The sequence below is a fragment of the Stegodyphus dumicola genome, chromosome X1 (assembly GCF_044657685.1).
Source record: "Stegodyphus dumicola isolate Sdum_Otavi_A_Nest chromosome X1, ASM4465768v1".
Lineage (NCBI taxonomy): Eukaryota > Metazoa > Arthropoda > Arachnida > Araneae > Eresidae > Stegodyphus > Stegodyphus dumicola.
In genome coordinates this window covers 251,724,049-251,740,114 of record NC_140780.1, presented here as the reverse complement: position 1 = coordinate 251,740,114, position 16,066 = coordinate 251,724,049, and the positions used below count along the sequence as shown (strand labels likewise).

Below are 16,066 nucleotides of genomic sequence, written 5' to 3'. Positions count from 1 at the left end.
AAATAAAGTTACACAGGAAATCTGTTCAAAAAGTACCTTATATCAGACAAAGATGTATTTGCTAGAGCAGAAACATCAGCAAATTTTAGCATGCAAAATCACTTCATCGTTGACTGGACATTTATATAGTATGTAATTACATACTCGACAGAAGTAAGTTCTAACGTGAAGATAAAACTTATTTTTGTCTTCTTCTGAAAGTTCTTCCACTACTTTTGTAGTTGCAGCTTCTATTACCAAATCTTCATCTTTCTTCTGATTTTCTATTTCACCATAAATCACATCATATATAGAATTACAAGACAAAACACAGACTGGTTTTACAAAATTTGATAAAATGTCTTTAAACAGATCATAAATTATTGATTGCAAAACATGAATTAATCAAATTCTATTCTGTAGAACTGTGTTAAGAACATCAAATGATGGCAAAATGAATTGTAAAAAAAAAAAAAAAAAAAAAAAAAAGCTTTGTTAAAGTCCGAAGAAAAAAACATAAATATTCATTCTTCACAAGATAAACTTACAGTAATTGGAAAATGTTTCGTGTGTTGAGCAATTCTTTTAATTTGAGAAAAATTTGTATCAGCTTTATGCTTAAATTTTGCAGTATTATTTTGAGAACTGCCAGTTGAATTGCTGAATGGTGCAGAAATTACTTTATCTTTCTCAAACCTATTTTTAACAATGGAAGTAGTAACTACATCTCCATTTACTTTAGGTATTTTATAACTTCCAATAGAGCCTTTTATCTTAAAAGTTGAAGCATTTATTTCTTTAAAAAATGCAAGAAGCGGGTTCCATTGATCGAGGATTCTAGATAAGCATTTCTTTAAAGACAGCCAGTGTGTGTACACACGTTTGAAAAATTTTCTTATTTCAGTATTATGCAGCTGTTGGAACTGTTTCAATTTTCCTTTTCTTTTAGAACTCCTTTCAAGATAATAATAAATATCAACAATGTGTTCCTCCATATTTATTGGTAAAGAAGATGTCCCTTTTTCAGCTGCTAAATTTAAGAGGTGGCAGGTGCACCTCAATCTGCAAATCTGAATTTTCCTTTCTTAAGATGCCTGCAACACCAGTCTTCAAGCCTACCATTACTGGTGCATTATCGGCACCAAGTGCTAAGCAATTATCCAGAGGGACTGCATTTTCTTTTAAAGTTTTAATATTTAACTGTGCTATATTAAAGCCTGTCGAATGTCCTTCTAAAGGGGAGGCAGAAAGTAAACTGCATTCAATTTCTGAAGACTCTAGATTAAGAAAAGAAACAACAATTGGATTTTTGAATCCGTATTATTGCTTCCATCCGTAGAGAGGCAGAACGGAGCTGCTTTAATGCAATCAATAACTGAAGATTTATTTTTCAAACCCATTTCTTTAGCAATTGTACCTGTTTTGGTCCTTGCACTTGAGCATTTCTTAGCAATTTCACTATCGGGAAACATTTTTCTATATAAAGCTGCAGCGTGATCCGATGCATTCAGTGGCAGGTTTTGCTCCAGTAAAAGGGCAGAGAACAGTCATTTTGCATTAATAACTTTTTGGTCCTTCGTTTCCAAAGAAACATTTAATTTTCTGTTTTTTTTTTCAAAACAAGTCATGTTGTCCTACTGTTTTTGTGTATGCACATGTTTGAGAACATTCGCCCCTCCACCATGCAAAATCGAAAAATTGCAACGGCAGATGGCACACATCGCAAATTTATTACATATCCTTAAGAAAATAATGGAAGGAAAGTCAACTGTGTACAATTTTTGAAACTTACACAAGTATTTCACCTTTCTTGCAGACATAACAAAAGATGATAATTTCTAAAACTATTGCCCGAAGGCACATGTACTCACACAACTCAGGACAAGATGAACGAAATAACTAAAGAACATCCAAATAACAGCCTTGAGCTTGTCTAGTTCCTAGTTCCGCTGATATGCCGGAATTAGCATTTGAACTTGCATGACATAATCCGGCTCTCTGAAGTAGTGTTGTTCGACGCCTGGCTATTGCACTTCTTATCTTAAGTGACGAAGTCACGCAGTCAGGTTCCTGGAACTAATTCCTACCCTGTGTTTAGCAATGTAAGATGTTGTGCGTAGCATATCATGAGAGTCCTAAAAATTTAATGAAACAGTCCTAAAAATAGCTATTGAATGTTGTAGATGGAATAATCATAGCTGATGCGTGAAACAGTTAGATGATAGCTACAACTAGACGCTGTGGAAAAATTCACTTTGTCATTGCTGTCTGGAGCGCTAACCTCTGCCTTCAGTGTCCTCCGTCTAACTAAGCTGAATTCACTTGGTGGGAGTGCTAAGTGGGAAGATAAAAAGCGGAGCAAACAAATGCTATTGGCAGGCATAAGGGGGACGGTGTTTACTGTCTCATGAATATCTACTGCTAGGAATTACAAATTTTTTTATAAGCATTAAATTTAATACATAATCAAAAAAAGAAAGCTGTAAGGAAAATGAATGATTATGAAATTAAATTTTTTAACCCCCATAACACAAGACATCCTCAGGATATCCTATTTAAGTCGCAATGTCCCGGGAAGAAGTTAGGATATCCTGAGGATGCTGATTCTCAGATATCCTGAGGACTTCTTAAGTCAACATCTTGAGGATATCCTATTAAAGTCTCAATGTCCCGGGATGTATGAAGATCTCCTCAGGATGTTGGTTTTCAGATATCCTGAGGACTTCGTAAATCAACATCTTAAGGATGTCCTGTTCAAGTCGTAATATCCCGGGATATATAAAGATCTCTTGAGGATGTTGTTTCTCAGATATCTTCAGTACTTACCTTTTATGGAAGTTCATATCTGAAAATATTAAAGTAATCTTGCACCACACGCAAGTCATGTTATAAGAATTGAAATCTTACTCTATGGATTACCTATTCTGCATATGAAAATTTAATTGTTATGCTTACACTGGTTTTTGTCTTGTATATGTTGGCTGTAAGTATTAAGTAATAATATTTTCAAATTTTTGTTGTTGTTTCACAGTGCCTACTGATCAGAGTACTTTCTTACAAATTATATGCACATGTTTTCAGCCGTTTTGAGTTTCATATTGAAAGTGTGTTTACGATTAAATTCTAATTGCTACATCATATATTTTGTAAACATTATTTTAGATACTTTTCTAATATCTTTGAACACAAATATTATTTACGCTACAGGTTAACTCAGAAAATCTTTCACGAAGACATTTATCCTATGAACAGATGGGCATGATGTACGTCCATGCCTTCTCTGGCATTCGAACGTGAGCCCTTCTGTACGGCAATCAGTCACTAATCACTTACCCGTCTCTGAGGCACTAATCAGAAATATCAAGTTATAAAAGTATTCTATCAAATTCATCGATAGTTCTTAGCATAGAAATAACTATATTTTGAAACTGCAAAAGAAAAAAATACTTTTTGATCTGTTACACTATTATATTAGTAATGAATGATGTTTAGTGCTGTGCAGTAATAAATAACAATTTTTTTTAACAAACGAAATTTTAGTTTACAGACGCAGTTAAAAACTAGTCTGTACAAGGTTTAATTTGTTTTAATTTGAATTTATAAACAGAAGAATAATTTTATTGGGCTAAAAATTTCATTGAAGTTTCTTCCTTCATTTTCTGGTAAGTTCTTTAATAATGAGAATTAGTCTTTCAAAGTGACTGAGGTAAGTAACTTATTTTTTACCTCTCTGTAATAGGAAAATGAGGTTTAAGAATGGGAAGAACTAACATTAAGTTCTTACTCTCCTCAAACCTCACTTTGCTACCTCTTTAACCATACAAATATTCGGTCTTTGCTAAACAAAGCGTGAAAAAAATATAATCCAGCACTCTGCAGTCTTATACATTATGCCGGCAATGCTACATGACTCCTCATAATTTAACAATAATTACTGCTTTATTAATTTATTTGTAACATCCAGAAAATGCAGTAAACACATTTCTTCAAGGTAAATATTATGAAAACTCAAAATTAAATAACGGATTAAATAGATGTTCAAACTTTAAATTAAAATGATTTCATTTTTAAATTAAACGCGTTTTTTAAACTCAGCAGTTTTATTACTTTATTTTATACTATAAATAACAATTGAAGTTGAAAATCTTAAATGTTTGTTTCCAACATTATCATTGTTCGCAAAACTGCTTCTCAAATTTTCTTTCCTTTTGAGAAACCGAGCTCCGCTCAGAATGTAACACCTCTGAGCACTTTTTCTGTAGCCGATGAAGATTTCTCTTTTGTTAACGTGGCAGATTTATGTGTCAGACCTTCCCTATTTTGTATCCCCCTACAAGGGAAACATCCCTTCACAACAAAGGACGCAGAATGCCCCCAACGGTTTTAATTATTCCGTAATAGTGATATCCTTAATAATGATATCCTTCCGTAATATGATCACAAAGTTGAACGTACACGTACTTACTTTCTGATTTCCAGAATTCAGCTATTCTGCTAAATGTTAATAGCCGTCGTTCCAAATTCTCTTTCAGTTACGAACTGACTTGCTGACGCTTGCAAGCGTTACATTGAGAGAGTGTGAAAAGTAAGTTTCAAAAATTTTCCTTTATTCTACAAAAAATGATCAGAACTAAAAAAATTATCTCAGATATCTAAAAGACTGATTTACAACAGAATAAATCAACATATATTATCGGATTCGTTAGAAGATGAAGTAGCATTTAATTATGAAAAAAGCCTGTGCCGAATTTTCGCACTAGCAAATATTCTTTAAGTTCCATTTCAAACTGTGATTCGAAATATGAACTTTTATGTCTCAAGAAGAACTGACTGATGACGATTACCAAAACGATTATCCCATTTTAAGGAATATTCTAAATATAGGACTAATAAATATTCCGTTAGACTTTATGCTCCTTGTGTGCTTAGGAGTAGTACAAAAAATGATTACTATTAGGATAGGCGGAGGCACCTTACAAGCACGATTACCACATAAAAATGTTGACCCAATTTTTTTTTTTTTTTAAATGACCAGTTTTTAAAGCCTTATTTACCAATTGAATTTGCAAGAAAACCAAGGAACCAACTCTAAAAGAATTGAAACACTGGAAAGCTACAGAATACCGTCAATTTTTACTGTACACTAGCCCACTTATTTTTTTTTAAATTTAACAAAAAGCTATATGATAATTTTTTACTACTTCATATTTCGATTAGACTCTTATGCAAAATGCAAAATCAGACGGCAATTGATGAATACGCACAGTCTCTATTAAAACTCTTCGTAGTAAATTTTGGGCTTTATTATGAAAAACAGTATATTTCTCATAATGTTCATGGCCTACTGCATATTTGCAAAGATGTAAAAATGTTTGGGCCGTTAGATAATTACAGTGTATTTAAATTTGAAAGCTATATATCTTCTATAAAAAAAATTGATTAGAAAATCTTCCGCTCCATTACAGCAAATAGCAAGAGGAACTCATGAACTGTTTAATCATATTGTAGCCATGAAAAATGATTCAATCAACGTAACCGACTTAAGTTCAGAATTTCAAAATTTACACACATCTGGTCCACTACTTAAAGGTTATTAAATGCTTAATTTTTTATTGAATTTTGAATACAAATTAACTGAAGTCAGAACTGAATTTGTAGAATAATTTAATTATGAATATATCGAAGAATTCAGTTTTGGGCTATTGAATGGTTAAAAATGATCGAAAGATTTTAATATTTTAAAGCAAAATTTTCTCTTATAATATTTTGTATTAATAATTCATTTCAAGTCTTTTGCTCAGTTTTAGATATATTTACAAATTATTAAATAAATTGAAATTCAAATTAGAAAAATAAATTGTATAAATATTCTTAAAATTTCTTATTTTTCCATAGTAACCACAGATGGAGGACCTGAGACTGTGGAAAATGAGCAAGTTTCAGGTTATCACAACACCTTCACACATTTTCACTAGAATATAAAGAGGATTTCTGGGATATAATGGGATGTAACATTAAGCAGTTGAGAGTATGTATTTAAGAGGTTAAAGGGATATTGTAAATAGTTATTCAAATCCTGATAACATCCCATACGCTGTCGGTGGGACCTAGATAGGATGTCCTAAGGATATACTGGGATGTGACATTAAGCATTTGGAAGGATGAGTTTAGTAGGAAACTGGGTATTACGGGATGTCCTGAGGATGTTGTAAGTAGGACTTTAAATCCTAATAACATCGCATACGCTGTCAATGGGACATAGAGAGGATGTTTTTAGGATATAATGGGATGTGTTTAGGAGGTTAGTGGGATATCCCAGGATGTAGTAAGTAGGAGTTCATATCTTAATAACATCCCGCACGCTGTCGATGGGACTTAGGATATCCCAGGATGTGACATTAAGCACTCGGGAGGAGGTGCTTAGGAGGTTCACGGGATATTCCGGGATGTCCTGAGGATGTGCGCATATCCTGCGAGCAACATCCTTGGGATATCCCAAGGATGTTTTTGTGCTATGTGGGGAGTATGTTACACAAAATTAAAAAAAAAAAAACTTCTACATAAACATCAGTTTAATGCCCTCAAAAGTGCTCCTGGCCTTCTGGCATTATTGATTTCATTGTAATCATAGCAAAGTAAAGGAATGCTTTCATTCTCAACCTTATGGATGTTCTTAAAGAATTTTCTGGCAATTTTGGCCATGAATTTTTTAATTTCTAGTACTTTAAGTTCATCGTGAATGTCTGTATTTCTAATAAACCAGTGACTTTTGGTTATCTGCCTAAGAGTAACATTCTGTAATACTCGGAATTTTTTCATATGTACTGTGCTGGCGAAGCCCCAAACAGGACAGGAATAGGTTATAATGGGATGCAACATCGCTTTGTACAGGAGCAATTGTCCAAATATAAAACAGAGTTCCGAGAAATTAAGGGGGCAATTTTACTACTGAAAAGCAAATAACTCAAATGGCAGAAAATGTAACAGAATTTTGGATTATAAGAAACTGTTGCTCTTGGTGAAAGTATCGATGTGAATGATGTTGCACACCTTGCAGTAATTGCACGATATTGTGATAAAGATTGATTTTATGAAGAATTATGCAGCTTGATTTCTCTGTCTAGGACAATTAAGGAACATGATATTCTTTCTTCATTTATCCATTATTTTGAAAGTAAAAATAGTGTCTCATTCTTCATTGGTACACAGGCAATTTAAATCTCTTTTAGAAGAAATGGATAGTGGCTACATGGATTTTCCTTATACAGCCATGTCCATTGGCTTAGTCAAAGTAATGTTTTGAGTAAGTTTGCATATGTATGAAACACTTTAAAGTTTTTTTTAATGAGAAGGAACAACATTTCCCCGAATCGAACAATAAAGAATGGTTCTGCAAATATTTCTGACTGACATAAGTAAGCATTTTAATGAAAGGATTGCAAGGAAAGGGCCCAAACAGTGCTTGAACTTTTTGAATATTGGAAAAGGTTAGCTACAAAATTAAATAAATTTTCCCATTATAATAATAGTAGTACCTACTAATCCTTCCCAAATGTTAAAGCACTTGCAAATATATTGGCCATAGACAATGATGAACTTGAAACCTACGCTGAAGTACTTAAGAAGGAATTTTCCAAAAGATGCAAAGACTAGTTTCTATGCCTAAATTTTCCTTCCCAATTAACCTATAATAATCCCATTCGATTTGTAAGTTTTTAGGTAAGTTTTTGGTAGTTGATAATTTTGAAATGGAACTTATTGAACTAACAGCTTCAGAATTATGGAATGCAAATTTACTGAATTCCGAAGGAGGGGGGGGGAAGGGAGAGAGATCTGGAAAATAATTCGAACGATAAATCGACAGCTATATTAAATTGCTAGTGTCATTGCAGAAGAGATTTCATTGTTTGAAGAAAATTGCATATGAACGCTTTTACTTCTACACATCTATGTAAACAAATCTTTTCTTGAACAAAAAATATTTTAAGTTCGCGAAGAAATTGCTTAACAACTGAATATTCAAAATCATGTGTCAAATTGAAAGTCACAAATTATACCCCTTATATTGCAATATTAAGCAAGGACAAGGTTTGTAATAAAATTAAAATTTTTTTTATTTAACTATATTGAAGGAATACTTATATTTTATGCTGTTTACTTTAATAAAACAAATAAGTTTAAAAAGATACATAATACATGTAGAATTTAAATTCTAAAGAATAGTTATATTTTATATTGTTTATTATGTTAATAAATATCTTTAAATGATGCACACTATATAATAAAACTAAACCTGTATTCTTGACATTTACTCCCGAATTTTGCATTCATTGCTGCAGGAACTGAATTGTTTCAAATATATAGCAAAATATACACAGACACTAAAAACAATAATAAAATCTTGAACATTTTTTTTTCCTCCATGCAATTTTTACAATCACAGAATTCCTTCTAAATATTACAATTCAAGAATGAAGTTAAAAGAAAACCAACAAAAAACACAAATAATATACATACCAACAGTGACACCGTTAATCTTGTTTCGAACTTCAAGGCTTGAGTTTTCACAACGAAATATTGCAAGAGATTGTGACATATCCTCACTATCTATTACCATGCCAAAGTTATTTTTCTGATAATCCTGTAGAAAAAGTAAAGAAAAATCGGAATTTTTATACAAAAAGAATAATCAGAAATTTTATACAAGTCAGCAGCAGATTACATTGCTACCAATTCTTTTCCAAGATCATGGTAATATTTTATGCCACTGTCAGTATTTAATATAAATTTAAATAACATATTTAGATGCATATAAAATATCATGGCAGATACAAGATTTCACTTTCCCATTAAATGACAAATTTGAAGAGGCTCATAACAAAAAAATCATATGTTGTTTCCAGCATTTCTGTAACAAGATAGCTTCAAAAGCACTACAATTATGAAAAGAAAAGGCGGTGAAGTCAACAAGCTGTAAGAAACCAATATATATATAGTTAACGAGTGCAGAAGAACTATTTTCCTGGCTACACTGAATATTTCTTTTTCTGGTAAATTGATTATACAGTTACAAAGTCCGAGATCCGGACTTTTCAGCAATTCCGGATATTAGATCATTAATTTAAATCTAGTAAGATAGCATGCAGAAATTGTACAATTATAAATATGAAATCGTGGTTTATGAAATAAAGAGCATTTATGATTTAAAAGGTATAAAAATTTACACACACACACACAAAAAAAATATTTGTTTACTTTATTAAAACATTTTTTTCAATGTAAGTTGCTTCGTTTTTTTTTGCTAATACCTTCTCTTTCTATAAACAGACAATTTTTTTGTTCAGTTACAAAGTTCCACTGTCCAAGTCCTGCAAGTGCTGTGTCGAGAATACTGACTAACATGTCAATTGACACTTTCGTTTTCAATAACCTCTCTGCCACTTTAATCACTATCGGTAACGGTATTTTCTGTATCTAGAAGCATACTAGAGATTTCCCCATCCATTAAGTGACTGATGATTGGGGCAATGTCATAGCAATGAAAAACTCCTGTTGTATCATCTTCATTTATTATTGCTTCTCCACTTAAGAAAACATTTTAACATTAAATTATTACTTAACAGTTGACTTTAGAGAACATAGGAAAATTACATACCTGGATGACTCACTTAAATCTTTAAAATTGTGACTTACTAAATTAAACTGATATTTTAGAGTTCTGAACAGTTGATTAAATTCCATAATTAGTCTGTAAATAAAGTATAAGTTTTTGGCATCAATAAGTTCTTCCTAATTGTCTCTATATCGAAGAGGTTTTATTCTATTTCTACTTGATCGTCTTAACATTGGTTCAGTTAACACATTTCCTGGAATTTGAGAATGTTTAGTAGAATCACTTTTCTGTTCCTTAGGTGGATCCTGCCTATCATTATCTACAAGAACAGGTTGATGCAGTGTTGATTGATCAAGTGCAAACAAATCTTCTGCTGTTCTGTTACACTCTCATTTCACACGTAGACTTGTCTTTACGAATGTGATGTCGGTTTCTCCTATACACAGTTCCATCATTTGCTTTTATGACATAAGATCTTGGTTGAGGACCTATCTTCATGATCATACCCTGTTTCCAAGGCTCTTTAATTTTCCATTTAAACCACACTTTATCATTTTCATGAAGTTTTGGAAGCTGGGTTACATGTTTATTGGCATATTTCTTTTGCACCAACTGCTTTTTTTTTTAATGTTCTACTTGCACCTTTTATTTGAAATTTTGGTTGCAATGCTTTAGGATGTGATGGCAGAAAAGATCTCAGTCTTCTTCCCATTAATAATTCAGCCGGGGATGGCAAATCTTTTGCAGGTTGAATTCTATAATCTAGCATAACAATATACAAGTCTTTTCCTTCTTCCGCAGCTTTGCTCAGAGACTTCTTGAGAGTTTGAACAGATCTTTCAATTTGCCCATTTGCTCTAGGAAAATGTGGTGATGTGATGTTATGCATAACACCCCATTCTTCAAGAAATTTCCGCAATGCTTCCGAGTTGTATGGTGGTCCCCCATCAGTGATAAGCTTCTCTGGTATTCCATGTGTCGCAAAAATGGACTTCATAACGGTCATTACAGCTTCAGCAGTTATACTTTTCAGTGGTTTCAGCCCTACATATTTTGAAAAGTAGTCTATCATTAACAGATATTGTCCTTTCAGGTAAAAGAAACCACAGGCAACTTTTTGCCAGGGTCTCTCTGGTAGATCAGTCTAAAAGAACTTTCTGATTAGCCTGTTGATATTTCTGACATATCGCACATTTAAAAACATATTCTTCCCCATCTTTGTTGATGTTCGTCCAGTAAAAATATTCTCTAACTTTACTAGAAACTATACCTTTGTGACACACATGCAGTTTTTTCATATCTTTTCTAAGAGATGCTGGCACAACTAGTTGTTGTCCTCGACAAATTATTCCATCCTTTGTTGTATAAAGCTCTTCTTTGCAATGCCAGTAAGGTTGTGCTGCTGGCCTTGTTTTGCTTCTTTCTGGCCATCCATTTTTGATATGAAATAACACATCTTGCAATTCAGAGTCCTTTTCTGTCATTTTTATGATTTCCTGCCATTTTGTTGGAGAGGCTTGTGTTAATAGACTTACATTAACAGTAGGTTCTTGACTGAAGGTGTCATCAAAGGTGTTAACACTTGACTGTACTCTGGACAGGGCATCAGCTATTAGCAATTCTTTTCCTGGGACATATACCAATTTCAAATCATACCTGTTCAGTTTGAGGAACATGCGCTGAAGAGGAGGTGAGATTGTATCATAAGGTTTCTTACTAAGGCCTAGTAATGGTTTGTGATCAGTCTGCACTGTTACATATCTTCCGTACGTATAGTAGTTGAAATGTTCTAACCCATATACAACAGCTAAGAGTTCTTTTTCAATCTGCGCCTACCTTTGCTGCATTTCTGTCAATGATGCTGATCGAAAAGCCACAAGTTGATTATTTTGTAGGAGAACCGCTCCAATTCCATATTTATGGCATCTACTGACACAGTTACAGGTTTGCTTTCATCAAAATACTGTAAAACATGGGGCTTGCACAATCATCTGTTTTAGGTGCTCATAGTCTCTTTGGATGTTTTCATCCCATAACCATTCGCTATCTTTTCTCAAAAGTTGCAGTAACAAATGAGTTAGACTTGACAACTGAGGTGTGAATTTTGCTAAGTATGTCACCATTAATAGAAATCACTGCAAGTCTTCCCGGCCTTTTGGTTCTGCAAACTTTTCAATTGCTTGGATCTTCTTTGGATCAGGTGCAATGGCTTTATCAGACAGTACATGTCCTAAATAAGTCACAGAGGTCCGAGATAGCTGTGTCTTCTCGATGTTAAATTTTAGATCAGCACTTCTGGCTATCGTGTCTGTCTTCCGCAACAACTTGCAATGTTCTTCGACAGACGACGATCCTAGGGCTAAATCATCAAAATATGGATTTATCTTGTTCTCATTGCTAAAAATCTCCTCCATGGCCCGTTGAAATTCCTCAGGTGCATTGTTCAGACCAAAAATCTGAATCTTCCCCAGGGCGTTGTATATGTTGTCAAGTATGATGACTCCTCATCAAGCGGTAGTTGCCAAAATCCATTCTTGGCATCCAAAATGGTAAATATTTTACATCCTTGGAGTTTTGTCATAAGGGCTTCTGCTGAAGGAATTGGATAACGAGGTCTTTGAATAGCCTCATTAAGCTGCCTTGGATCTAAACAAATTCTCAATTTCTTCGGCGTATTTATCACAACCATGTTGCTCACTCTTTCTGCAGGCTCATCAACTTTTGCTATGATGCCAGTTTCAACCATTCTGTTTAGCTCCTGCTTTACTTTTTCATGCAAAGCAAGTGGCACTTTACATGGTGCTGCAACATGAGGTGCGACATTTTCTTTTATTTTTATCTTTACTGTGCGATTTAGTTTTCCCACACCAGTAAACACATCTGCAAATTCCTGCATCACTTGCTCTGGTGTCTCTTCATTTTGTTTCTTTTCCTGCTTGACTTGATACACTCTTTCAATCAGACACAAGTCTTGGCAAACCTGAAGACCCAAAATAGGAGATGATTCCAGAGTGGTTACCACAAATTTGAGAGTTTTTGTCAATTTTTTAGTTTCACATGTAAGGAAGCACTCGCCTAGTATTGATACTTGGTTGTCACTATAATCCAGTACTGGTTGTTTATTTTTCTTAATTATTGGTTTCTCACTCCACTTTAACAATTCACTCTTGGGTATAATGTTAACTTGAGCTTCAGTATCTAATTTGAAGTTCATTTCGTTCTTATTTACAGTGATCTTTTAGTACCAGACTGATGTTTTATTTGAATCCACTGCGTCAACAGTTTTTATTTACCCTATGTAAATAAACTTCGAGCTGCTATCTTCCGTACGTTCAACGGCGTGCACTCTCTGTTTTGGTTTGGCGCGACACATTTTTGCCCAGTGATTTTTCTCACTGCACTTTCGGCAGACCGTTCCGAATGCAGCACACTTCTTTGGCTCATGTTTTCTTCCACATCGCTTGCACTCTTTTACTTGCGTTATCTGTGCGGGATTTGATCGATGTTTGTTTTTTCCGAGAGCATCTATGGAGATTTTGTTCTCGTTCATTTCAGTGGCTTGTGTTTTGCAATGTTCTGCTGCCTTGCATTCACTGATGATATTCTGCAGCGTCTTTTTCGCTCTACTTGTCTCTCGTATTAGCCGTTCTTGTAACGGTTTATCTGAGATGCCTTGCACTATTTTATCATGGAGCGTTCTATCTTGCGCTTGTCCATAGTAGCAATCTACTATTGCACATCGTAGCCTTGAGTAAAAGTCCGTAAATTTCTCTCCTTTCTCTTGCTTTATTTCGAAAAACTTGAATGATGCATAAATCTCATTTTGATAATCTGCAAAATATTTGTCGAATTCTTGTAGCACTTGTTTCAAGGACACTTCACTGCTGCTCGCTTCGGGCTTAAAATCAAATTATCGATATTGCGTTTTTAATTCGTCACCACAAACATGTCGAAAAAGTGCAGTTTGTGTGCTTTCCGACTCTTGGCTATATCTTAATGGCTCGATATAGTCCTCGAAGTCTTCCTTCCAGTGTCTCCAAGCTTCAGAAGGTTTCGATTCAGCGTCAAACAGTGACAACGTTGGCAGGTTATGTGCCATTTTCGATTCCAAGTTTTTCAAATGCACGTCATCCTTAAAATATCAATTTATGCATTAAATTCGTGAGCATGGTTTACTCTGACACCATGTTATATATGTTGACTCATCAAACATAGATAAATTACTGTTTATTTATAAGATTAAATTAGATTACTTTATACATAAGAGAGAGATTGATGCTACATGGTTGGCGGAAAGTAACGAGAATGTGACGCAGCACAAATACAGTGCGCTTGCCTAGCTAGTCAGGTTAGAGGCACTGCCATCTATTGGCAAGCAAAGTAATTAATATCTAACAAATTAATTATTATAAGCCATGTAACTTAAAACTGGTAGGAAAAACTAAAGGAATAACTAAAATTTATAAAACTTGAATGATTTTGCAACTAAAAACATGGAACTTGCATAAGATGTTCATTTTATATCTGGCTCATCTTCAAAATACGGAACTGTCCCTTTCTGCAAAAAATATATCTAAATAAGAACTGGGATAAAGAAAAGCTGGTGTTAAAACATTTCAGGCATACACAGAAAAAATGTGTGCTCATCACTGACCAAAATGCAAGTTTTACAGAAACACCATGACTGTCATGGAGTTCCTGTAGTAAAGTGTACTCAATGAGCCAAACACACTAGCCAATTGCACTATGAAAGCATAAGTGCTTTGAAGCTTCTAGAGTACAGGCTGCAATGATGGAAGTTGATATAGTAATGCATCCCAGGCACAGTCTACTGGATTGAAAATGTGAAATATGCAGATCATTCTATCTCCCATATTCCTTCAGGATATCAGCTCACTACTGCAGTGTGATGGAGATGAGCCTTATTGTCTATTAGGAGGAAGTTATTAATTGATTGTACTCCTGAACAACTTGACGTAAGGGTGAGGAACTGATCTATACATACTGGGGGTCCCCAAAAGGTTGTTTTGGAAGCTTTATGTGTTGGTCAGTCAAACTATGGCAAAAAAGTTTTACATAAGAAATAGTGTTCAAAACAGTGACCAGCTACTGCTAGAGGGTGACGTTCGCAAGTGTATTGAAAAATGAAAAGCGGAATCATTTCAGTAATGAGGAACTGGCCGTATGCATTACATTTACGGGCCATGGATGGAAATATACAAGCTGCAAGATGCATATAACGAGAACTCATCCCAAATTGACATCTGCCAAAATCATCCATTGTTTGGACAATTGCACTGCAGATTAAGTGAAGCTAGAACTTTCCAAGTAAGCAGCTGCTTCGCTTTGCAATGTACTGTATCCACACCGCCCATAGAGAAAGCTGTGCAACAGAAAACTGAAAAGTCACCATGATCCCTCACCTCACCCTCTCCTATGGATTTCTTGTGCAGATACATTAACCTTACCACCCACAGAAGTGACAGCACATGTCCATGACATACCAGGCCACAATTTGAAAGAATTTGAATCCATTCAAAGTTGTGAAGCATGCACTGTAGTGGAAGAAAGTAATTTTGAACATTTTCTGCAACCGTGATTATTTCCTTCAATCATATATATATATATATATATATATATATAAAAAAAAAAGTCATTAACACTATAGCACCGCACAATTTTATTTTTGGACACAGTTTCCTATAAATGACTTTTTGGGACTCCCTGTATTTCAGCATTCACAGTTGTGTTGGTAATAATAATAATGTAATGTTGGCGCAAACATTCAAAATGATGCCTGCCCTTACCCTGATCCCAACATCTTTGCAGGTATGCCTTTCATGCATGTTTTGGGGATTACTGTGTATTATTCAGATTATAATGTCTGCAATCTCTCTGCAAACAAAAATAAACTCAAGGGCAAAGACAGCTTGACCCCATACCATGAAACTTCATCATCATGATCTCTGCACGAATACTACTGGGTGCATTTTACAGCCTGAGTTAATGGCACTAAAGACATGGGTTTCCTTGCACAGCCTTCTTTTACGTAGCCTGTCACTTGGCTCATATTTGGATAGTTAAGTTCCTGTTTTATTGTGCCACATTTTCTACCTTGACATGTACCATAATTTCCGGAAAAAAGGGCACACTCGAAAAAAATTGCGGGAAAAAATTTTTAATTACACAGAAATGCCACATTGGAGTAAATGCTGCAATAGATTAAATTGCATGTGACATCGTTGTGGGCCATATAGACACAAAATCTCAACCTAAGTCCTGACATATGACATATCAGTTAAGAAAGATGCATGAAATGAAACCATAACTCAAAAATAAATTAAAGGTAAGAAATGTTGAAAATATATTTACATTCACATATACTTATATTTACCCACTAAAGAAGTCCATATTTGTAATACTCAGACTATATTATAAAAAATGTTGCAACAACAAAATATTAAATTTGGATGA

The 16,066-nt window shown here is 34.2% G+C and overlaps 1 protein-coding gene across 1 annotated transcript in view; it reads right to left on the bottom strand.

Annotated features, from left to right (window-relative positions):
• capt (adenylyl cyclase-associated protein 1) overlaps positions 1–16,066 on the bottom strand; it is a 130,010-nt gene that overhangs the window by 19,621 nt on the left and 94,323 nt on the right. Inside the window, exon 11 of the mRNA XM_085807460.1 lies at positions 8,497–8,620. Coding sequence (XP_085663586.1) covers positions 8,497–8,620 — 124 coding nt within the window. The remainder of the gene's footprint in view (positions 1–8,496; positions 8,621–16,066) is intronic.